The sequence below is a fragment of the Athene cunicularia genome (assembly GCF_003259725.1).
Source record: "Athene cunicularia isolate RWA chromosome 2 unlocalized genomic scaffold, athCun1 chr2_part2, whole genome shotgun sequence".
Taxonomy (NCBI): Eukaryota; Metazoa; Chordata; class Aves; order Strigiformes; family Strigidae; genus Athene; species Athene cunicularia.
The window spans coordinates 1707518-1734045 of record NW_020799096.1 but is presented as its reverse complement, the minus strand read 5'-3'; the positions used below and the strand labels follow the sequence as shown (position 1 = coordinate 1734045).

At 37.0% G+C, this 26528-nt stretch overlaps 1 protein-coding gene across 2 annotated transcripts in view; it reads right to left on the bottom strand.

The window, feature by feature from the left end:
- CNTNAP2 (contactin associated protein like 2) overlaps positions 1 to 26528 on the bottom strand; it is a 1177736-nt gene that overhangs the window by 780010 nt on the left and 371198 nt on the right. For both annotated transcript variants that reach the window (XM_026844012.1, XM_026844013.1), the window contains exon 3: positions 2059 to 2252. In XM_026844012.1, coding sequence (XP_026699813.1) covers positions 2059 to 2252 — 194 coding nt within the window. The remainder of the gene's footprint in view (positions 1 to 2058; positions 2253 to 26528) is intronic.

Genomic DNA, 26528 nt, shown 5'->3' with positions numbered 1-26528 from the left:
GATCTGGCCCTAACAGCTTTGGCTGTTTTTAATTTCTTGGACAAGTGACACTAATAGGAAGCTGTGATGGGAAATTCTGCACCACCCCGTTTCCACATGAAGGAAGTCTGTCTCCTTGTAACACCACTGCCCCATGCTCAGGCACCTCCCCTGCCTTGGGAATGTATTAAACTTAAGGTTTATTAATAGCTAATAAGCACAGTAGTTTGAAGATTAAACCAAAGCTCAGACATCATTTAAAAACAGAAACAATGTGGTTTCAGGCAAACTAGAAGTCAAGACCCATAGGGTTTCTTTTTTTTTTGCTAGTAGCTCAGATTTATTCTTATTTAAAAAAAAAAAAAAAAAAAGCTGGGATAGGACAGCTTTTTTTTTTTTTTCCCAAAAACCCCACTGTTTTTCTCGTATTAGATAAAAATTTCAGGACATGAACAGTAGCAATCAGCTTGCTAAGTGAATCCCAAAGATTTAGCATTCCAAATAGAAGTAGCAGACTTCTGCATAAGCGATCACTCATTTTTCAAGTGATAGCGATGGTCAATAACAGACCAACAGTATTCTTCCTGAATTCACCAATCATACATAACGTCTAATAAAGAGAAAAATGAAATGTTCTTTCATGAAGAAGTTTTCAGTATTTAGAGACAATATAAGAAAAAGACTTTCTGCAAAGCCCTCAGAAAGGTGGGCCACTTTGGAAATAAAGTCACGGCTGTGACTAAATCAACTAAAACACACCGCCAAAAGATTTTCACATTAAAATGATATGAAATCTGTTCTTGAGAACAGATTTTTCCTCAGCCTACCTGCCTTGCTTTATATATCATTCACTTAGCCAGCTGCATAGCCCTCTCCCATTCCCCTGAGACAAATTCTATTACTTCAATAGTATTTTTTGAAGGAGCTTTTCTACTTCTTTTTATTTTTATATATATAAGTGGGTTTAAGAAGAAAAACTTTTTATATTTATAAAGCTTAAGTGTGAGCTCCCCCCCCCACCCCGATGGACAACATTCACACCACCAGGTCCTAAGGAAACTAAAGCAGCACCCAATTTTTTTCTCTTCACTCCTGTCTGTCCCCCTGGCTTTAATTTCTCCCTCTTTCAAAATCCTGTCTGGCACATGGAAGAGGCTTTTTCAATAAATCAATACTCTAATAAAAATGACTGCCTCTATGTACTCCACACATTAAGCAAGTTTCTCTTATACAGATAAAAACATTCACCTTCTGCTCTACATTTTACAGTCGTTTTCAGTAACAGACCTTAATAAAAGGAGCACCTGGCAAAAATGCGAATCCAAAACAGCACAGTGTTAAATCTTGTCTGCTTTGACAATATTTTTCTGATGAGGCATAATAGCTAATCCACTTAATTTGGTTTCAGAAAGAATTATAGCATGTTATTGTTTTCAAAGTATACTTTTGAAAAAAAGTAACCATCTGAAAGAACTGTTAGTAGAATAGGTATGTTAAGTAATAGCTATCACTTTCTGTCAGCAAAATGGAAGGATGCTGTTTTCAGCAAGAATAAAATTAGCATCTTATCTATGTAAAATGTAAACCATAACTGAAATACAAGATTTTTCCTAAAATTATTATAGCATAAACATCCCTGTAGCACCTATATGGAAAACAACGCATACATGAATAAACTGCTCCCCACCATATGTACACACAAAGAACAAATTGCCTTCTAAAATGTTATGCTTAAAAGCAGAATTTTCAAAACTACTTTTATGTCTCGCATTTACTCCATGAAATCGTGAAAAGAATAGTCAGGGAAATGAAAGCCAAAGCATAAGAGACTCATTGAGGAATATCACCAACAACAGAATGTCTACATGTTCTGACAGTTACTATCACACCAAATGGGCTTTGCTAATCCAGGGATAGGCCTCCGGACAGCAGCTGCAACTTGAACCACTGTTTTGAGCTAAGCTCTGTTCTGTCCTCGCAGAAACCACACTGAACAGTTGTATGAGGCGTAGAGCTCCTAAAACCACAATCAATTAACACTGCTACAGCACATGCTTCCATTTTACACCAGTGACTTACCCAGATATTTCCATCTTGGTGGTACGGTTTCCAGTTTCTCCCTGTATCGCTATAGAGCATCCGATACTGAGTGACCCAGTCAGAACTGCTATACCTGCCTTGAGTCGCAATAGCACTGATCTGCTTCCTATTCCCAAAATCCACCTGCAGCCATTGGTAATGATCGCTGTCTGATGGAGACCAACCTCCTGCACCTGTTGGGTTGAAATGGGAGACAGAGATTTAGACCTCAAACACTTGCTTTGAAGTGAACACATTGTGAAGATGCTGATTGCTGGAAGGCAGCCCAGCTGAGAAGTGTAATACCAAAAAAACTTGAACACATACAAGAGAAACATGATTGCACATTTGTTTAAAAATGCATCTTTAGCACGGGCTTCAAATGCATTAACTCTGTTGCCTTAATCATTTTATGATATAATTATAATAATTCAATAGGCTGACTACTAATGAATCAATGCCTTTATAATGCCTTGATTACAGTTTATTTGTTTTTGCCAAATTGTAATTGTTCAAGGGTTGACCAATTTGCCATGAAATCCTTTGTCAGAGTAAGTTGGCACATATCAATAACAATCTTTGGATTTCATATGCCTTTTCAATAGCATTTCATGTTAAAGAGATAAGATAAATAAAATGGGAGGAAATAAGAACAAGCTCTCTGCCTTCCTATGTTTCACCGTAGTTCACAAACTGAAAGATCTACCAGAAGTGAAAAATCAGCAGGTACTGCAGGCTTGGATCCACTTTTGATCTGCTGCGTGTACAAGCTGTCACAGATTACATTGGCAGATGCCTCATAGAAGTGTGATTGCTCTCTGTGGGTCGATGAATTAACTTGACAGTAATACCATTAACAATATTTTTCTCAGACACTAGACTACACTGAACTGTTCTAGATAAAGAAGGCCAGTGATGCATAAATAAATGTACTATTAAGACATTAATGTAATTTCTTATTCTTCTGAAATAAAAAATATCAAGGGTAAAATTGTAGTTGGATACTGCAGAGAATGATAAAAATTCTAAGACAGATATTATAATATTTACCATAATGATAAGTATTAGGAAATACATGAAACATCAAAAAACTATCTATCAATACAGAGAAAAAGTGGAGAATCATTCTCTTTATATTCATAGCAGACATTAAGATGCAGAAAGCAAAAACTTTAGACTTAAAGTGATTACAGAAGGGTTTTTTTTTTCTTTCCTTTTAAGTTTGAACCAAATAAATGGCCTGGCACACCATGAAATCATGTAGTCTAGTCCACGGGCCAATTTTTGTTGCTTTTAATTTCACTTATAGACTTCAGTTGAGTCAGAAACCTATCCTGCCTGCCAAGCAAGAAACTCTTTGCTATACTAGGTCTTATATACTCCCATCATTAGGCGGCAGCATTGCCTCAGTCTTAGACAATTCTCAAATTCATACAGCTGCTACAGGTGTTAACATTTGCAGGTCATAGGACATTTTAATGTTGTGATACCAGTGGGATCATTTGATGTCATAAGTAGTTGCCTTTCATTGTAATTAAAAGTATAGCAGTACGCCCATGACATCTGAGTTGTTGAAATTTTTAAGACTTACAATAGGTTTTGTCCCTGCACTACAGGTAATAGAACACAGTTTAGGGATATGGAATAGATAAAAGCTATTTTAAAAAACAAAAACAAAACAAAAAACAACAACAACAAAAAAACAAACCACAAAAAAACAAACCATCCTTATTAAAAGCACTTGAAGGGAAAAGTATTCTCACACATTCCCAAATTCAAACAAGCTCTATTTTTGCAAAGAATGGCAACTGGTCATTTAAAAATATAATATAGCTTCTTCATGACTACTGTGGAAAAGGATTGGAATAGTTAGCTCTACATACTCATAATAGCAGAGATGCTGCTTTCTCTCCCTATCCTAACATCCTCACCCAGCTGGCATATCTGAGACTGATGGCACACAAAGAATAAGAAGCTGCCCCTGTACAGAAGCAACCTTTGTGAAAGGACCCTTTGGTGGCTCCAGAAAACATAATGTTCAAATATGAGCATGCAAAAATTATTATGAAAGACAGAGCTGATAAATCCATCAATAAAATGTCCTTTACCAACGCAACCATTGAAAAAGGATGAGATACTATAACTGTAAGAAGGCTAAAACAGAAGGTTTTTACACTTTTTACTTATGCAGGAGATTTTGTTATGCAGGGCATCTACATTAAAACAGGAGATTTTGTTATGTACATTGAAAAGACGAGACTTTTAACTATAACACGATGTAATTTTTTCCTTCAGTACATTCATATCACTGAGATGAGACTTTGGCCTTCTTTAGCTGATAAACATAATAATTGTAAATTGCAACTAGATTCCAGAAAGTCTTCACCTACACATCGTTGAAAAGTTTGGAAAGACTGAGTGCTAACAATCATTTTTCTTTTTTTTTTTTTATGTAAGAAGAGGCAGAAAACATTCTTCACATCGTGCCTAACAAAAGTTAGAGATATGTGACACAATAGTCACGCCTAGGCCAGGAGATGGAAATATGAGTATTGCAAGACAGTCAGCCCTATAACCATCTCTAATAAGTGAGAGACAAGAATTTTAGTCAATACTGCAGACAGCAGCAAACAATTTTATCCTGTTTCTTGACCTAATTCTCTATCTCAGTTTCACATTTGCCTTCTGGCTTTTCCAAGCAAGTAAATAAATAAATAAAGGGATGAAGGAGAAACACATTGGATTATAGCTAAATGTGCTGCTTAGCAGACCAGCATGGGAAGCAAATGGTGATTAGTATGTGCGGCAGGGCAGGCGTCAGCCATTTACCAGAAGCAGCCTGTGGGGATCAATTAAAAGTTTCCTCTTCTTTGATTCATCAAGCTGTGTAATTTGGGGGAGCTGATTACTTTGTTCGTGATATGTGTAACCTCTGTTGATTCAAGGATTCATAATTTTTTTTTTTTTTTTTTTTTTAGGTGTATGCTCTAATTAAGTTATGAAAGAGTCAGATTATATAAAAATTTTCCCCCTGTGAGATCCTTACAAAGGCTCTTAATTCATTGGAGGAATTTAAGTATGTTTGTGTCTCCATTCACTCTAAGCAGGTGCGAAAATCTCACTTCCCCCAAAATGTGCATGTGCTCACAGCTCAGCATATCATTAAATATTTTGCTGAATGAAGAAGTTGGTTTGATGTTGGACAGGAAACAGAGGAGTTACTGACAAATGAAATATTTAACATATCTTCCCTTTTTAAAAGGAGTGACAAATTTGGAAATCAAACCAAATTTCCTAAATATGGCATTATTTTTGAAAGACACTTATTTTTAGGACTAATATATTACTACAGAATAATGAATTATCTTTAAGGAATGAGCAAAATGACATCATGTTAGTAGTTTCACTGAGCATTTCTTTGTACTGAAACCGCAATGGTGTATTAGATTTGTTGAATAAATCCTCTTCACAGTATTATTCTTCACATCCTGGTGTAAACTTTTTATTTTTAATGGTTACATGGCTATATTCTGGATTTTATGACATGCATTATTTGCACTTTTTATTATGGCAGAAATAAGGCATTGGATATATGGGGGTTTTATATGATACTCTGTTGTATTTCATGTACTGCCTTTTAATGCCAAATGCCACAATACACCAACGTCAGCTACAAAATGTTAGGAAGATATTAGAACTACAAAGTACTTAAAAGATATTAAACATATACATATAATATAGTTTACTATCATTTAACAGGTAAGGGGCATCTATGGGGTTCTTTGGTAGCAGAGGTCCAATAAATACAACTGCACAGTATCTGCTTTCTATTTTTATTTTTGTGATATTTCAGAATTTGTTGTGATTAAACATATTCAACCACTCAGCAGCCAAAATAATTGTCTGAGTGACATTAACCAAGAGATTCAGTGAATACTTTATGCTGTATAGCACTCTACACCACAAACAGGGCAACTAATTTCATCTTGAGCAAGAATGACTGTGTGTGACCCTTTGATAGTAGATAACAGAGAACTCTAAGTTCAGCAACACTAAAGTCAACATTGAGCGTGTTGCCCACATATCTTGTGCATCCACAGGAAAGAAACTTTCCTGTACAGAAAAGCCTGAGAGTCTTAATCAGTAGCAAAGCCAGGCAGAGCATTCCTGTGATAAAAGGTGGCTATGAAAGATTTCATAAAGCTTTACTTTCAAAACTACAGGAAGTCATTTGATCTGCTCCTACTGCAGACCAACCGAACAACGTGTAATATATCTACTACTGAAAAAGACACTCAATGATGCAGAAGACACATAAAGCTATATTCAGAATGTTAAGAACTGTAAAACTTTATTCTTTTGATGACTTTTCACCAAATGAAGACAATTGCTAAGAAATGGTATTAACATCATTACAAGAGCTGAAGTTTAAAGATTTTTTTTCTTTTAATTATTAAAACCCCCAATGGCTTTCATGGGTTTTTTTGGGGGTTTGTTTTGTTTTTTTTTTCTTAAATTTTATTCTACAGGTTCATTCCATGGAACTGAAAACAGTATGAAAAACACAGCATATCTCCAAATGACACATGCAAAAGATAGCACTTAATATAATATATTCATAGGAGTATAAAGAACTCAAGTCAATATGAGTCTATTTTTGCAAAATTTCATGTATAATTTTTTCCTTTTAATTAATCATACATTTCAGCTTCCTACTCAAAGTTGAGTGAGCTAGCTCTCATTTACTACACACTAAGAAAGTGTCTGTGATGAGTTAGCCCTACCTTCTTATCATTCCCTCCTGATAAATTGTCAGTAAGTAGCAGTGCTGGGTTAGGTTTACAGATTTTTAGATTTTTATCTGAACTGTCATATGCTACTGAGCTTACAGAGGTATAAGAAGGGACACTGATGACTTTTGAACATCTCTGTTCCATTTCAGTTAGAAATCTTTTTTCTTTTGAAAATTTGTACTTTCATCTTCATTCATAGGGGAAACTGGAAAGATTAATTTGCACTAGAAGAATCCATTCTTGTTTTAGTCACACTTGTTCATCATTCCCTACTTCAAATCACAAAATAAAAGATAGCAGTACTGCAGTAAGTCTAGTTTTCTACTCTTTTCAAATCAGTAATAAAAGGTTTCAATGACATGAATGAAAGGAGGACGGGATCCTTAGTCAGAAATTTAATTAGAAAACAAACTATGAAAAGCTATACATAGAAGATTTAGGATTTGCAGTAGTTATAATTCAAGGATTACTTTACCTAATCATAGAAAACTTCTATAGCCTTTCATCAAGAAAGCAAAAAAATGTGTCTTTTTTAATAATTATGTCATAATAACCTGAAACATTCTTAGAGTTTGAATCTGCTTATTTGCATGAGAAAAACACAACCCAATCTTTCAATGAGAAATAACACTTTCTAGGTCACTGCAATAGCATGAAATCAATACTGTTTGATACCTTGCTATTTTCCAAGACATTGCTTGTCATTCCTCTACATAAAAAATAAATCAAGACAAAAAGGAAAACTTTGAAATACCGAGACCATTCATTCAACTGCACTTCAGAGAAAATATAGGCAGCCATTTTCTACAGTATCCTAGAAAACAATATAAAACAGTCAAACTTCTAAACTGCATAAATCTACCTGCACTGTTAGTGACTGTTATGCTTAAGTAGAACATCAATGGGGGTTTCCATTTCTGGTTTGTCTTACTTTGTCCATGTTATCATTGTAGATAAAGACTGTAGACACACAGTAAACATTCAACTTTGCACAGAGCAAATAACATCATAGCATTGAGTAGGTCTAGTCGCATTGAGAGAAGTTATGCACATACAGAAGTCCTGGATGATTAAACACTTTGCACTTCAAGATGCTTCAAGCAAGGATTACATTTACCCTCTAACAAACAGATCCCAATCCTCATATAGGGCTCCACTTCTAATTAAAGCAATCTTTCCCTGATATTGGCATGGATAAACATTTTTTATTTCGTTATCATAAACAGCATGCACTGTTATATATCTCGTAGTCACCTGCTCTTCTAGCTAAATCTGGATTTGCAATCCAGTTCCTATCTTTAGGGTAGAGAATTGCTTTTGCATGTTTGAAGAGCTCTTCTTTCCAGCATATAACAACAGTGATGGAATTGCGGACAGGCCATGCATGACGCTGATGGAGGACATATAATCAAACATTCTGCTTCAGAAGAAGCAAAAGTTGATATTTAGAAAGCAGCAAATGCTGAGAAAATAGCAGTATGATTATAGTCACCCTCTATTTAAAATTATCTATATTTATTGTGTAAAAAGTTAAATATCATAGAAGAGGACAGAAATGAAAACTACTAGATATCTTCTCCAGAATTCATTTGTAGAATTTACCTCAAATCAGACCATATTCACAAAAAACTGGCAAATTAGATCCAACCTTTGGCCTAACTCCCCATGAGTTTCAATAGCAGCTTTCCAGAGGTGCAACAAGAACGGGGCTCCAGTAAGCCTTGAAGGTTCAAGTTCCCTATAAAATGATAAAATTCATTTTGCAGGGGTAGCAGAAGATAGGAAAGACCCAGTATTCATTCAGTGTATTTGTTTCTTTAAACTATATAATACTTTTTTTTTTTCTCCCCCTCTTGGCGGGGCTGGAGTGTGGTGGTGAGGAGGGGAATTAGCCCTTATTCACTTTAGTATATATATTTTTGGACACTGTTACAACTACTTTTCTAAGACTTGCCCTCTACTAAAAAATAGATCAGGTGTGGTGTTGGGAAACCCTAATTATATTTCTTAAAATTATTTCATTTTAATTTAAAACCTGAAAGTTAAGAGTAGAAATAACCCAAGGGATAACAGTAGTTATCAGGATACAGTCCACACAGATCTTCTTTAAAAGAACATTACAATCTCCAAATTATTTTTAAAGTCCTAATAGATCTTTCTTACAGTAAATGCAATTAAAATAAATCCCTTGATGTAGTGTCTGCTTCTTAATACCCACTGCTTCCTAGTATATCTTAACTGAGCACAAACCACATATGAAGGAATGAACGATCAATCTGCCCTAAGGAACAGTGGTGATATCTAACAATAAAAATGATGCAAAAGAGATCTCATCGTTGTCATTCACAGTTGTCAAACTCAAAACAGGGGAAAAAAATTATAAGCCTGAGGAGTCTCATATCCTGAATCTGCTGTTGGGGAACAAACACTTTGCAGCTTTGGTTATTTTAATGAACACATCACTTTAAACTATGCCTTTCCCATCTGTTCTGCTTTCTAATTACATATGCAAAAAGAAGCTCATTCACAACTGCATCCTAATGGAATCTTAAACAAAACTTGGATGAGATTTAAATATTCTGTGTGCGCCATTTGTATTCAAGGCATCAAGCAGCTTCTTCTCCATGAGGTGTTTTCTTGTTTTCTAGACAGAAAGTTGAGGCAAGGCAATGGATCACTGACCCTGGCACACAAACCCCTTGCATACAAAATAACCACAGTGGCATACAAAAGACAAGGAAGACAGTATAAAGATCTCTCTTTCCTCACACCTCCTTTCAAGTACTGGGACACAAATCTTTCATTGCATGTTTATGCATTGCAGCACTGGGGTTTTCCTAACAACTCAGGTCATATCCCCGGCAAGAACTAGCAGGTGTATCTAATGGATAGCACACGCCGCTTCCACAGTGTCTCTGCTGAGCAGCTCGGCCCTGATTAGAAGATTCTTAGCCAAGATTTTAATGATGGTCAGGTCAGGAATAGTGAAGTTTTACTGACTGTGATTGAATAGCATTTACAGCACTTTGAAATCCAGATACAAGCTCATTATGACACTTCCTTGTAACTGTTGTAATCCCTCCTTAGTAGAGATGACAGAGAAATAGGAATTAAGCTATTCCTGCACTCGATCTATAGCATTTTGATAGCAATGACATGCCTAAACACTTTAGTCACCTAAATTGTCCTGTTCCCATTAGTGCAGTCCACTAAGTGATGGAAGGCAACGCTGAATTCCTCTAAGTTAAATCATGATGTTCTAGCCCATCTTAATATTTTTTGCGCCAGATGACTGTACACGAAAGATTATTAAATGCCGTCATTCAGTCTTAGATGTCTTGTTCTGTCACAAGTCTTCAGTGATAAAAGATAAAACCCGAACCTTCTGTCTTGCAGAGACTTGCTGTGCGAGATCCTTTAGTGAATATAGTTTCTGCCATGTATAAGAGCGTTCTGATGATGTGCAAACAACACTGTTCACTGTTAACAAATAAAAGCTACATGATTGTTTCATTATACTCATTATCTGTTTTCTAGTTATGTTTTTTAACTCCAGATATCCTGGTCTGTGTCATCTGCAAGAAATGTTTCTCCCTCGACTTCTCCCTTGAAATGCCCTTCTTATAAGGTGCTCCCTCTGCCTGGTACATGTCCTGGAAGACCCTTAGCCCAGCAAGTACAAAAACTGACCTGGCCTAGCTCCTGAAGTCCATCTCCCTTGATGATTGCCAGCAGTCAACTTCTGCCTGCTGCTACTGATGTTTGCAACACCCACTTAGGCTCAGCTCCTGGACTGTTACAGAACCTCAACACAGCTCAGTTGTCTTCTCTCTCTGTTGCTTTTTAACAATTTCTACTAGGGTTTTTTGTTTGTCTGTTTTGGTATTTTTACAGCTGCTTCTTTTGGTATTGGCAAGAAAAAATACATTCAAGAGTATGCTCAGGTTGAAGATTTTTCCCTAGTGTCTCCTATCCAGGTTAAATCCTCATTTTTCTATACAGATGTCTTTTCCAACTGCTCCAAATTTCAGACCTGAATTCCCATTTTACAGGAATTTCTCAGAAGCTGGTGTCAACCCAAACAGTGATGATTTCTCAAAAGTCAGAACAGTTAATAAACCAGTCTGAAATATTTTTTTCTGACCACCTTATTCCTTTCTTCTTGAGTGCTAGAGTGCTAAAATCTCTACACATTTTGACATTTTCCCACAAAAATGATAAGTGAAGCCACTGAATTCTCATAAAAAGGTTCTCTTTTCTGAAACAAAATGACTGGGGAGGGGGAATAATCAGTCAGCTCTACTGAAAGTTTCTGAATACTTAAAAATCACTATTTTCTGTATGCAAGTGTGCCTAGAAAATTAACAGCTAGAGGGAGCTATACTACTTATAGCTATAGCAAGCTCTATAAATACTTTTATTTGTGCCAGCATTGCACTGCCACGGACCCAATCCTGAGAACAGGGCAGGGCTTTTCCCTACCTGCCTCAGTGATCAGCCACCGCTTCCAAACGCTTCTGTGAGACAGACCTTGCTCATGATCTTACAGGAGCTCTGATAGTATCAGTGCCATGCATGAATACAAGTTACTGGTACCGTTTAATCCACCTTAGTAAATGTGCTTCCCTCTCCTGTTCTTCTTTCAACAAGCAGGAGCACAGAATTGTGAAATATTGTGAGATGACTTCTGAAATCTAGTATACAGCTGATTTAAGGGTTTCGTGGGTTTAGCTGCTTTTAACAAAGCTAAAGGATATTTTTTTTTTTCCCACTAATGCATATACTGCAAGCAGTACTCAGATCCTTATCCTTTCTCTCCATTATGAAAATTTATTCTACTTTTAAAAATTACTCTGTACTGCATCCATTTTGATGATGAAAGCTTATATTATGTCTTCTATTTTGCTAATAGAAAAATGTTTATTGATATCATATGCGGAGCAGCAACAACATGGGAGGAACAATTTTATTCTTTATTTCTATTTGCAAAATAATATGCTAATTTCAGGATAGGACTATACCACAGCAGAATTCGACTTTTTCAGGGCAATTATTTGCCTGAAGTCTGTGGTAAACTACTAATAAATATTGACTAGTCTCTAACGAGTTTATACTCCTTGGAGCCAAAATATAGCACTGTATACAAAATCATTATAATCATCTGAGGCTGTACTGGGGAAAAAAGGCAGCAGAAAAATTTAAAAGTTACAACACACTAATAAAAGTTACAGTGCTCTTATCAGTGATATCAAATGTTAATTTACACACACGGGATTAACTAATCTGATACATTTTAGACACTAACCAGGGAATGAAATTCTGTTAGGATTTTTATTCAATATAAATTAATGATAATTCAAAGTTCATGCAGCAGAGCATTTCAAAAATTAAACTATAATAAATTAAAAGCCCCAGATGAACATTCCAACCCTTGTTCTTTAAATTTTAACCTATAGAAGGGAGGAGAATATGGAAATGCTAGCTTTAGAGGAGGAAGGTTCAAGCTTCCAGGGTCTGGATGAGGATTCAAAGCAGGATTTCACTTCAGGTGCCCTGAATCATCCCCACTTCTCCCCCATGCCTCCATGAGCCCTTTAAGTCTCTTAGGATGGCACAGCTCCCCAGGCTGAAATTAATCTCTCTGCAGTTTCCACGCTTTCCATTTAAACTGTTCAGGCTACAGACTGAAATACTTGTTCTGAATGCATTTTTTCTACACTGTCAGTCAAGATTGCTGAGTATAACACTGCTGAGAAGAAAAATAACTTGCATGTCCAGACCAACTCAATATACCCACTCCCCTTGCAACAGGAAAAAAACCACCACCTCAGGACAGCTAGGCTGCAGACCATACCTAAATAATTTCTGTCTGTACACAGCAGTAGTTGGCAGATGAAGAAACCAGCCACAGCTACAAAGGAGTGTTCATCACAGAAATCATCTAACTTGGATGAAGCATTGCCCAGGCAAGCAAAGACCTATGTGAAGTGTATTGGGTTTGTGTGCCAAGGTTTTGGTAGTGGAGGGCTACAGGGGTGGGGAGAAGGTGTTTTTTAAGATTTGTTTTATTTCTCATCACCCTACTCTGATTTGATTGCCAACAAATTAGGTTATTTTTCCCAAATCAAGTATGTTTTGCCTGTGACAGAAATGGGTGAATGATCTCTCCCTGTCCTCTCAACCTCTGAGCCTTTTGTTATATTCTCTCTCACCTTGTCCAGTTGAGGAGGGGAGTGATGGAGTGGCTTTGGTGGGCACCTGGTGCCTAGCCAAGGTCAACCCACCATATGAGGATAAAAATAGCTTTGTATGCTTTAGTCTGCCTGTCTGTAAGCTGCTGTAACACATTATTCACCTCACACCAACAACTGTGAAAATAGTATTTTGAAACTCTACGAATAATGCTGTTACGCTAAGGCTAATAATTTATCCTACTTCACCATACATGCACAACCCCATAGAGCTGGCTGCTCTACCCTTATAAAGATTACATCCTTCTCTTCTTGAATAAAGCTCATGATTTTTCCTGCATGCCGGAATAAGCAAATCTTCGTAACAGTCTTCAAGGAAATTTCCATTTGCTGAGCCTAGATGAGGGAGCATTACTGCAGCTCGAAAGCAAATTGTCCAGGGACATCTGTGCAACTGTATGACAGCCTTTCCATAACTTCTATGGTCTCCTGATTCACTTTTATATTGAAGAAAACCAGTTATCACAGACAGCTAGTCCTTCTCTGCTTCCAGCTACGTGAATATCATTCCTACTGAAGGCAAAGGGATTTTCCTTATTGGCATAAACCCAGGAAATAAGTATGCAGCAAGGGCTTCTAAAGCACAAACCACTACTAGATAAATCACTACTTCTGTAAAAATTGAATCCTATGATTATTGTGCTATAAAAAGATCTTAAACAGGCAAAACCACATGGCCTAAGAATGGTAAGTGCGATATGATAATTATATGCATTATGGTTAGAGTATAGGTTTAAATACAGGGTTTTTTAAAGAATGAAAGAAGAAAAAATATCTGGTATTCATTCTGGGTTTAAAGGAACCTAACACCACAGTTTTAGCTTCTAATTTGGGAATGTTAATTAAGCATCATAAAATCAGTCACTTAAAAGAGGTAGCTAATGCTTATCAGGCCGCTGCAATTTTTTTTTTTACTTTTATTTATTATTACTATTATATAATCTCTTTTTCCTTATTAGTAGCTTTCTTTTTGGCAAAACAGAAAGTGTTATTGGGCATAGATTTTATAAAGCATATTTATCACACAGATAACTCCAGTAAAAAATATAGTGTACATAATATATATTAACTTGATCTATCAAAACGTATACCAGATGTTAGAAAGATATGACACTTGATGACTGGGAGAGTATTTGTAACAAGAAAATAAAAATGTTAGTAATATTCTGTTTAATATTTTTTTTTAAAGTAAAGGGAGTAAAGTTTATAACAAGTTTTATCCTGGATTTCAGTTAAATATTGAAGTTCTGTAAGGACATTTAAGCACATTTGCATAACAATAGTACCTGTTATAAGATGTTTCATTACAATACATTTTGAACAGCTTATTTTATTCCTGTAAAGTTTGCCTACTGGATTTATACAAGGCAGAGGGCTGAAATCTGTAACAGTGAGATTCCCTAACACTGTTTTTGGTTTATGTCTCCTTATACCCTACTGCAGGACCTCATCTAGTGCCTGTATCATGAAGTTACCCCTGACACCCTCCAGAAGCCCGGGTTGATGACAATGAAGGTATCCAATCTGGAGGTGTTCTGAATTTGTTCAAAGAAAATGGTGGCCACTTTGTCATCCTGATGTTCTGGTTCATAACACATTCCTACCACGATGTCACCTCTCACTGGCTTCTCCTGGATCCTAACACACAGGTCTCAATCACAGAGAGCGCTTTAGTTTCCCAGGCTGTGTGCATTTGCAGGCATGCACTTGAGAGAGGCATCCCTTTGCCCTGCTTCTCTCTTCCTGAGGTCTCTCTTGTTCTTGCAGCTTTTGCTTTCCAACCCTATACACCACTTTCTTGTTCAACTGTGCATTGTAATTTTCCTCTGCTATCTTAAATTCAGTGAAAAACCAAAAACATAGTCAGGGGGCTGTATCTCTCATCCTGCGAGGAGAGGCTGAGGGTGCAGGGTTTGTTCAGCCTGGAAATAGTTGGCTTTAGGGGAACCTTACAGCAGTCCCCAATACCTACAGGGTGGTCACCAGAGAGATGGGGCCAGGCTCTTTACTGAAGTGCATGGCAGAAGGATGAGAGACAATGGATACAAACTGAAATGTAAGAGGTTCTAACTGAAATTTTTTCCCCATGAGGACAATTGGGCAGTGGAACAGGTTGCCCAGAGAGGCTGCAGTCTCTGTCCTCGGAGTTTCCAGATCCAATTGGTTAAAGACCTGAGCAACCTGGTCTGATATCAGAGCTGAACCCTGCTTTGGGAAGGTACTTGGACTGGACTAAATTCCTTCCAGTCAGAATTATTCTATTATTGCAGGAGTATCTTATTACAAGAACAGCAGCTTGGCAAATATGAACAACCAGGTCAGCCTAACTTTAATTAACTAATCAGAGAGCAAAGTGTGAGTTACACAGCACAACATGGAGGAACACCTTGAATGCAAAGCGGTCATTAAATATAATTTTTTACTTGTGTTGAGGTAAGGTTGTATGATCTGACTCTCTTGTACAGGTTCAAGTATTTCACATCATTAAGATAATAAAAGGGCCTTACTCCCTAAATGCCTTCCTCCCCTCCTTGAATCGCCATTCTCAAACCTCCCATCTGCAGATGCTCAAACCTTTCCTGAGATTCTGTTGCTAAACTTGGTAAGATAGATGACATTTCTGCTCTAACAGACAACTCATTCTTAAATTTATCTGAAATAATCTTTCATCCTGATTTTACACATTTACCTTTCTTATTTACTTTTTTTTTTTTTTTTTTTAAAAAAAAAAAATTATTTCTGTACTGCAGAATCACCACTAGCAACTATATTCTACATATCAGTGTAACTCCTTAACTTGCTGTGTGATACTGGTCTTTACTTACTCATTATGACAATTAATTGTATATTTAAATAAAATTCTTGGTACTGGGAAAGTTTACTCTCCTGGAAGTCAGTTTCTTTAATTCTTATCATTTCCTACCTTATATCTGAAGGTCAACAACTTCCAACTTTTTTCTTTATACATATTTTTGAAAAGGTATAGAGTTGCCCAAATAAAGACAAAAGACAAAGAAAACAGAGACTGAGAAACATACATTGTATTTCTTGAATGCATTCTGGAAAAAAAAAGGTAGGAAAGGGCACAAGAAGAGCAGAAAGTTAGATATTACCTTTCAAACTCTTGTTTTGCAAAAGAAGTTATGCATTAATGTCATGGATATGAAAAAGAATGAGATTCTAATATACTAAAAGCAAAGTATAAATCTATCACAAAAGATTGACCAATAGTTTCACAATGGAGCCAGTGAATTGGGAGTAGAAAACATTTCACTTTCCTCCAACAGTGATTTGCTAGCATTGTTGGACAAATACTACAGTCACATAAGTAAGAGCAGATTATGCTTGCCCTATAACAGACAGAACACCATTCTTCTACGTTTTCCAATATTTTGCTACAAGGTCAAAAATGCTGAATATAGTGCTTACATCTCATTATACTGAGTAGTGTCAGTATCTGCACAATGACCTTAGAACAGACACCAGTGCATCTTGTGGAACCAGACAATGAGCTTGGCATTGTGCAAGATCAAGTGCTGGATTTACAAGCTCACTTAGAAATCTGAAAGGCAACATACCTGTAATTTAATATTCTCATTCAAAGATAGAGCTAAAAAAAAGTTTCCTACTTGATTCTTAATGGGTAAAAGAACATGGGGAAAGTATTTGGGGCACAAGATTCCTCAGGGGATAGGGTTTCTACCCATATTGATTTACAGAGCTGAAATTCTCTGTTAACATCTCTCCTGGCACAAGGCATGTTTGGAACATAGTCAACATCTTAACATCTTAACACTCCTAGCTCTTATCATAAAATTCCATAAATGAACAGTAACTGAAATAGTTTTAGTTGCCACTGATTTTCTCAACCTTTGTACATTTTTGCCTGACAAATTCATGTTCTAAGGCTCTGCACTGCTAAGCACCATGGAAAGTGATCTAAAACAGTAGCTTGTGCCATGTTAACATCCCTGGAGCTACAGTCATCAGCTGAAGGATTACATGCTAGTCAGAACATATTGTGTTACACTCTATCATGCCAGATCTGCAGTGACAAGTTTATTCAACACTACAGCTGAGTTTTTGAAGCCTCAGGAATCAAGCAACTACAAAATACCCATGCACATTCCAGTGTTAAAAAAACACAGCAACGCTTATTTCACATTTTTCCTTCAGGCTGATGACTTGCAGCATCTGCTTGCTTAGCACCTGCCTAAGATAAAAAGATGACGATAACAGTGCCAATAAAATGCCTGATCCAAAAGCTACCAAAGTCGAAGGACATCTTTCCATCAGCAGGTCTCAGATCAAGCTGTAAAATATGTCAATGCACTCTGTTCCTCACTACCACCTAAACCACTGTATGCTGCCACAAATTTAACAGTGTCTCTGCCACAGCCACCAGTTTTTTTAATAGCATGCAACCTTTTAAAACTTTCTTGGTGATCTCTCTCTTTATGATGTGATGCCTCTTCCCATTAGATATGAATATTTGATCCTGGAATCTGAGGTAATGGAAATAGCTGTGACACAGAGGATACCAGTACTGCAACAGATTTAACATCTTTTTTGACAGAGTTCAAGTACCAATGCAAACAGCCCCTAAAGATCAATCTTCTCCCATATGAAAGGTTCCTTTCCATAGGAACAAGCTTTGTGAGAAAGCTGAAGTCCTTGAGCTCCTCCTCTACAGAAGGGAGTTGTACCTACAGCTTGCAAGTACCTTTATATATTTTTTTTGGTTTCCCAATATCCAGACATTATTGTGCTATTAAAATGAGTTTCTGGATGCTTCCAGGGATTTTAATTGACCATGGTAAGCCACCAATAAAGAGATTGAAAAGTTGCATGACAAAATCCTACTTTTTATAAGGAGACAATTGTTACAAAATTCCAGCTTTATAATATGTAGTTTTCCTCTTGTATTTGACATGAGCTCTTCTTTCAAAGAAATTCTTAGATAAATTGGTGAACCTCATTTTACAGATTCATCTATCTATCTGGCAAAGGAAAGTCCGATGCTCAATTCTATATTCTAGAAGCATATTCTACACTTTCAAAGACACACAGTTAAAAAGAACAATATAATCCCTCTGGGAATAAAAAAGAAATCAAATGTGGACATGGTACATTAGCTTAATAAAACCCAGAAAAGACATTTACAAACTCTCTGGCCTGAGGGTCCCTTTAGGAACAAACACAAATGGTTCTGTTTTTTACATAATTTTCCCTCACTAGCACTAGACACAGGAGAAAGTGCATCATATTCCTTCAGTTTGAACCAGACGGTGGTATTCAGATGACAATCACTTTTTAAAGCCTGTCCTAATTTGTTAAAAGCATTTACTGAATTAGCTCTATAACCACTGCATGTCAATGTAGTTTTGTTTCAACAGATCTGAATTCACATTATTCCTACCTTATGTTTTCCCTGTAGATTAGATATAATGAAACTGAGACTCCCTCTGTTAAACATTAAAATCAGAAAGGGATTTATGTGCTAAACTTGTCTGGAAAATTAATGGAATTTAGGGGTCCAATTTTCTCATGTACATTTGCAAATCTCTTTATCTCTTCTCCTCTTTCTACTTTCATGTAACCTCTTACTTACAGCTCTTACTCTTAGAGCCCATTCCTATTAAATTTGCCAAAATAACTATAAGTTTCTACACTTTTGAAGTCCTTAGTTTTTCTTTGTGGGGAGTAGGAAGTGGGAGCATGTTTTAAATACAGCTTGTCAGAAAGTTGCATATACTCATTATTTAAAACTGTCAACACTGACTAACCAATACTGCTGGTATTGATCAACATCAAAACTAACTCTAGGCATAATTTTTTTAATGAAGTTTTTATAGACCCCACATTCAATGCATTCAAATTTTTTTCCATTTGGCTGGTACTGTTGATAGCTCAAAATCATCCAGAATAGCAGAACACATTAGATTTCCACTATTAACATTGTATATTAAATAAGGCTATCAGAGTCTTTTGGGACACTATTATGACATTCATGTGGTTTTGCATTGTTCTGCATCACAAGATAACGACAGTAGCATTTGCCTAATACACAAGGAGAAAGCAGGAGAACAGTTCATAGTACCACCTCTGCTGGGCAAAGGACTTACTTCTGCACAACGCTAACAACGAGCTTCCGGTATTATGGAAAAATAATACCTATATTTAATTGGAAATTTTGGAAGTAAACCAGTCAATTTATATTTATTACAGATAATAAAGTGCATAATTAAATTACTTTCTGTAATAGATTCTAGCACCTTGACAGAAAACTGGCATCTCACAGTACTGCTCATTACTCTGATGAGCAGCATCCTGTTCTTTAGCTGTAATCTTCAGACCTTTTTAAAGTTCCTGGGGTAAATTTGCAAGATAAAAGCCATGATTACAACCTTCAGTTTCCCTGCTTGCAAAGTAATGAATGGTAAGTTTCTGAAATCATTACAAGCATTTCTATAGCTGAGCTTTTAGCTGTGTTTCATGAGTCACATTAGACTATGCAGACAAGGTATTTTTGCAGTTATGTGGCCAGCTGAAAAATGTGTGTAACATTCTAACCATGAAACCGAAAACTTGGTAGTGACTAAAGCCCTAAAATGAGAACACTTCTGTTTTCAGATAACAGAAGTCAGAGAGAAAGAAACTCTTTCAGGTGACTGAAAATTCTATGACAATGATTCCGGCAACTCCAATGCTCTTGTCAAACCAAAGGCTTTATTTATGTTCTTTCCTTATCTCTGTTAATTTAGGAGCTTGTTTATAGTTTTTATTTCACAGTACCAACTCTACTTTTCAATAAGCCTGGATCTATGCCAATATGGTAAATCAATTTATTTTGTGGTCTATCCTGTCTTCTTTCTTGCAGTTAACTTCCCCCGTTCCTTTAAATTTCCTTGCCTTTGTAGGTGAGTCTGAGGGGCAGGAAGTGTTGCAATCATCCATAAAATTGGATAAGCCTGTAGATTTCCCCAGCAAACTCTGTCATTATGACCCCAGTCTCATGGAGGGACCAGCTGTAAGAGAACAAGATAAGAGCATAGGAATTGCCATATCACACCTAGTGAACTAGTAAGCTAGTAGCTTTTCTCAAAGGGTGGCCAATACCACATATTTATAAGCAAGGTGCTCCAGCCTCAGAGTAGACCGCTGTTGGAAAAACATTCCCTTGTGAAGGGCTGAAGGTAATTCCTTTAAAGTCAAGTAGAAACCTGAGAACTCAAATGTTTAATATAATTTATTGCCAATTCCTACTTATTTTCTGGTATCTCTGCTTTGATCCCCAGCTACAGTCCTCCTTTCCTGATGACCTTGGATGTGGCTCATCAGTCACTGCCGGTCAACATGTCGATTGCTGCCTTAGATGCATTTCACATCACTTTACTTTCAAGAGAAGAGCTAAAGCATCATCACTAGTGTGTTTAAGATAATATATTATGCATAGAATATGTAAATTTGCTTTTGCCTTGAAACTAGAAGTTCATTAAAGTAACTTTTAGAGATTGTTTACAATAACTGGGCTCATAATTAACAGTTTCTCCGATCTCTCAAGAACTATTTTTAAAATGTGGCATGCAACTTCTTCCTGATAATTGAGCACCATATTGACCTAATGTAGAAACTAATTAATCACAATTAGAACAAATAAAAAAACCAGAAGGACCCACCTGGAAAACAACATGTACAAACAACAATCATCTCTATGTATTCAAAATGTGTAATGGGGGATGCTGCTGACCAGCTGCTAAAGTCAGCAAATTAAATAATTCTGGCATTGGCTTTTGTTAGAGATTCTTCCCCCAACACAGAAAACAGACAACTTCTTGGTACTGAAGAAAGCAAAGTAGTTGAAGTACCATCTCTCTCAGTACATGTAAAAAGCAACTTGGCTTGTGTATTAAAAGAAGCATCTCATTTCTATGTATTCTACATTTGGCAGAATATCAGCTAAAGCCCTCTTAGTGCAGCACTATGCTATACCCAACAATATTTCCTTCCCAGAAAAAGCATAATACCCTGTTTCACTCAGCAAGAGTCTTGTTTACTCCTCTTTTACAAAATTGCCAAATGTCACCTGATTCTTCCCTCAAAAACAAGTCATCTTCGTATCACCCAGTCTGTACTAGGAAAAGCTAAGAAGCCAGTGATGGCTGATAATTTAGAGCTAGTCATTCCTGATCTATAAATATTATGTAGTTAATACACATACTCAAGTGCCTATTTTTACATACCATAGGACCCTTTGATCCTTACAAACATCAGATCATTTCTGACAAATTTCTTAACCAAAGCAGAATTAGCTCACTGAGAGTAAAGTGCCTGAAAGCCCAGAAGGAACGCTAAATTTGATGGTAGTCAATACTGAAAAGCAAAGACACCTAAAATACAACTTTTTAAAAAGCAGTTTTTCAAGCTTTCTTATTTTTTTACCACCGTTTATCAAAGATACACACCCAAGAATCTCAGTAGAAACAGATTTGATTTTTTTTTTTTAATTTCTGGGTAGGCATAACTAAATTGTTGCTTCCTAATTACGCCAACAGTTTCTCCCCCTGCAGTGTTGTAGTCATCTGCCATTCTGCACAAAGCTGACTCAAACCTCAGCTACAGTGATAACCTAATAAAGGAAAATTATCCTCTCACTGAAGGGAGGAATTTTCACTCTGACAACACTCTCATTCACCCCTTTCCTTTTCACCTATAACAGGCTATGCAAGGCTTCAATAAAGTTGAAGTTTTCTAACGTAAGTGATCTTGTTCAGAATGAGTTGATGCACCTTTTTTCCTTCAAATGTACATGCGCCTGTATAATTTTTATCAATGTTAAAATGAGTCTTATACACAAACAGGTTAAAAAATAGTTTCATCTAAGAAAGTGATACAAACCAAAGTGAAGCCAACAGCAAATCTATGATGTGGGACTGGATGCCAAATTAGACTCTTCCAGATCCAGAGATATTTTTTGTGACATATATTATATAGAAAAATGAGTATTAATGTTCTCTTACTGTGTATCTCAGATTTCCTTGTGAATAAGTCTAATTGTGAAGGCTGAAACATGAATAATAGCTGCACTCTCTCATCCTACAGCGAATAGCCTCATTTCATCACATTATTTCTTTTCTCTCTTTCAGCATATTACCGTACTAGGAGGTTATAACGGTAGCCAAATAGCTCCCATTTCTACCAGCATTTACACTTGTTTATGACTTATATGGGAAAGGCAGTACTTTGTGCTTGAAGAAGCTATCTACCAGTTGCACTACACTCATCTGTGTAAGGAAAATCTGTGTTTTGTGTGCAGGAGAGGGTGAAACACTCATACTGTCTGACAAGAGGAACCTACCTTGGAAGCAGCTGACAGTGCATTTTCTGTACACTCACCGCATCATTCCCACAAATCCAGATGAGTCTCACACATCTCTGTTTTGGTCTGAAGTATTTGTAGATATAACCTAGCCAGGGGTATATCTAACCTCTGCTACTCCTAAATGTACTGGACATGTCAAAAGTGGTTGGCCAGTTTTCCTATGTTGAGGGGTTTTTTAAATCCCGCATGTTCCCATTGATCTGTGCAAACACAGTAGCTCCATTATCTACAGAAGTATAAAATTTTCTAATTTATTAAATGTGCCAGCTCTAGTGTAGGTAAGTTTCTTGTGAGGCATCAGGTTAAGAAGGCACCTAGCAGAACTTCAGTGTTATTATAATTCATTTTGCAGCCCAAATCTCACCCTTTATATTAAATGTAAAATTTAATTCTAAATGTGCTAGCTTTTAAAATAGGATAAAACTTCACTCCCTGTTTTAGGAATTGAAATTAGACATCAGAAGTAACGTCTGCAATGTTTAAATGGATTGACTATGTAATTTAGTGCCTGATTTACAAGGACTGATGCCCTTTTGTAAAAAATCGTCTTTATGCAGGCAAGAACCTGCTGTTGGCAATACTCTTCGTGCACTAACACCTCCATGTACAAGTGATGCTTTCATGAATGTAAACTTGATGAATGCTTATGAAGCACATAGCAAAAAAATACAATGCAAGTTTGATGACTTTTAGAAAGTGTCTGAGAACTTTTAATGTATCTTATGTGTATGAGTCATCCATGTGAAATCTGAAGCACCTGACTGCACACAGTAAGAAAGAGACCAGGTATCCTGTACCATCTGTAAAGCTCAAGTATAAACTTGTCAGGCACCTCATATTTGAGACCATTAGCTTCTGCTGAAATGCAGAGAAGAATGTAAGTATTCTGAGTGGAGTTAGTGAGCTAATCAGGTTTGCCTTTTCAAGATAGCATAGAGATGAAGCCAGTAAATACACCTAAATAAATTTCTTAACTATTTACAGGTTAATGTCCCAGTGCTGCTTGAGAAACCTTCAAATTAATCTCTGGGCTTTTAGGATTGTCGAGAGCACTGAATTTGGCTCCTCTGGGGATAAATGGCCAGAGCTGCACAGATCCCTAGGGGTATATCCCTAAGTATATCTGTGATACATGGACCCAGCCTGGCTGGCTGCAAGGCTGCCTACTCCCTGCCACCAGTGCGGCCCCTTTCCTGTCAGAGTCAGCTGTTCATTAGCTTCAGAAAGAATTAATGAACTAAGCTGAGTTTTGTCTGGAAAAAGCTAGCTGCTCATCATAGTCAGGGTGGATCTGCTGTCCCCGTCTACCCATGGCCCTAGAGAGCTGCCCATCTTCCTTATGTCTCCAGCTGAACTTGGAACTGCTACCTCTGCAAATTGAATTGCTGTAGAAAAAGTTTCACACACAAAGTTTAAGAGAGAACTCAGTAATATTTTTTTCCCCTCTTCCCCATCTCAACATGTATTAAATAAGCCAATTAGGTATTCTGAACAATTTAATTAACAAAATAGTTATGAACTGGAAAAAATGGTCATGCTTTCTGTATTCGTTGGGCTATGGTAAATTAACATAAGCTAATGATGCTTTATTTTTATCCAATTATCTGAGATTCACTTTCCACAGACTTTGTTTCTTGGATTGTGTTTTGAATGAAAAGGGTGATGTTTTTCCTTTTCAAAGTTACTTTTTCAACACACCAGTCTGACCTGGATGTACATGGTAATTTTTTCCCCTTTTTTGATGCTTCTTTTCCCTGCCCCTTCAAAAAATCTGCTATCTTCTTGCACTGCATATTTTTTCCTACTGCCCCATATATTGCTCCAGAGACCGAAAGAGCCTGTGGTTTCAGAGGTATGAGCTACTGCAAACATTTTTATTTGTATTTTTAAGAATTCATTCTACAAAATGTAGATATTTATGGAAAATGTTTCATTAGGGCCAGATCACTGAAGCACAGAAAACAAGTGCTATGGTCAACTGAGTGGAAATCACAACTGACTTCAGAACAGAGATACAAGCATTCATGGAGCTGAAGTGAGTTGCATTACAAATCAAAGCACGGTGACCAGCTATTTATTTGGAAGGTGAGGAACAAGCAAAAATGATATGCGGTAGGATATGAGGCAGATAAAGACATACAGAAAATTATATGAATTCAGCAATAATATTTGACCAAGAAATAATAGCCATGAGGGGACAAATACCTTTCCTACATGACTTTTCTTTCTAGTTCCAAAAGAACTCTCAAATGATGATCTGAGCCTGAATTATTTATGGATGTTAAAAGAAGAAAATACCCGGAGGTTGAAGTTAGGGTTACACAAAAATTTTATTAGGAATACTACCAAAAGGCCGTGTTACTAATGAAATTTAAGTGTTTTCATTTACCCTCACAGGTAATGATGCTCCTACAGGAGCTACGTCTTGAAGTGAATCAAAAAAACCCCAAGAGCACTTAAAAACCCCAAAACAACCAAAGCAAAACATCAATTAATTGTAGTCTTTCTAAAACATCGCAGAAATACTGTTATTTATACTGTGTGCAACACGAAGAATGCTATGTCCAGTCCAAACACGTTTTAAAAGTTGCATTAATAAAGGAAGCCCAAGAGGATTATTTTTTCATTCATGAATAACTTGTTTCCCACATTTGTAAAAAGAAATAATTATTTAATAGGTTAACAAGATGTAATTTTCCCTGACTTCTGATCACCTAAATTTGATCTACTATGTATTACATGGCATAGTTTCAGCAAATAAACTGTACTGGATTTTACGATGTGTATTTTTCTAAAGCATGTATTTACAGAAAGGGAACTTTGTTTATTTAGTTATTTAAAGGCAACCATGTTTTAATTATTTATAAAGTCTTACTCAGCAAGAGCTCTCTTGTAGACAGACAGAAGCTAAGTGTATGATACTATTTTTCTCATGGATGTTACTGTTCTTTTATGTTAGTCTAAACATTCTTAAGTGCTTACCTAATTATGAAAGACAGCATTCAGTTACCTGGGCAGTGAATTTACAAACCAGTGGCAACACTATAATAACTGCCCAGGAATGAGTTTCTTGAACCAAGTAACAACTGACAGGACAAGAGGGAATGGCCTCAAGCTGCACCAGGGCAGGGTTAGACTGGCTCTTAGGAAGCATTTCTTTGCAGAAGGGGTTGTTGGGGGTTGGAATGGGCTGCCCAGGGCAGGGGTGGAGTCCCCATCCCTGGAGGGGTTTGAAGAGTCGGGTTGACCCAGCGCTGAGGGATCTGGTGGAGCTGAGAACGGTCAGTGTGAGGTTAATGGTTGGACTGGATGATCTTCAAGGTCTTTCCCAACTGAGATCATTCTGTGAACTTTACCCTAAGAGGGTTTTAATCAAAACATAACGAGTTATTATGTGTACAGGCATTCTCAGTGTGCCCAAAGGTCTTGCTGACATAAAGAGATTGCAGAATTTAAGGTGACAATCTACAGTGTGCTAATTACTTCACACTTGCTCCCCGCTGTCCCTATAAGGACAATGTTAATGCAGTGTGAGCAATGCCTCACTTTGAGATTCACACTCAAAATAAATTCCTGGCAACTCCCATGAATGGACAAGCCCAAAACAGCTCACAGAATCCACGCTGACACAAACTATATCTCTTTTACATTCACTCTGTCAAAAAGAAAACTACATGAGGACAGGCTGAGAGAGTTGGGCGTGTTCAGCCTGGAGAAGAGAAGGCTCTGGGGAGACCTTAGAGCGGCCTCTCAGTATTTAAAGGGGCTACAGGAAACATGGGGAGGCACTCCTGATCGCGGGGTGTAGGGATAAGACGAGGGGGTCACAGTTTTAAAATGAAAGAGCAGAGGTTTAGATTAGATATAAGGAAGAATTTTTTTCACTGTGCAGGTGGTGAGACCCTGGCAGAGGTTTCCCAGAGCAGCTGTGGCTGCCCCCTCCCTGGCAGTGTTCAAGGCCAGGTTGGACGGGGCTTTGGGCAACCTGGGCTGGTGGGAGGTGTCCCTGCCCAGGGCAGGGGGGTCAGACTAGATGGTCTTTAA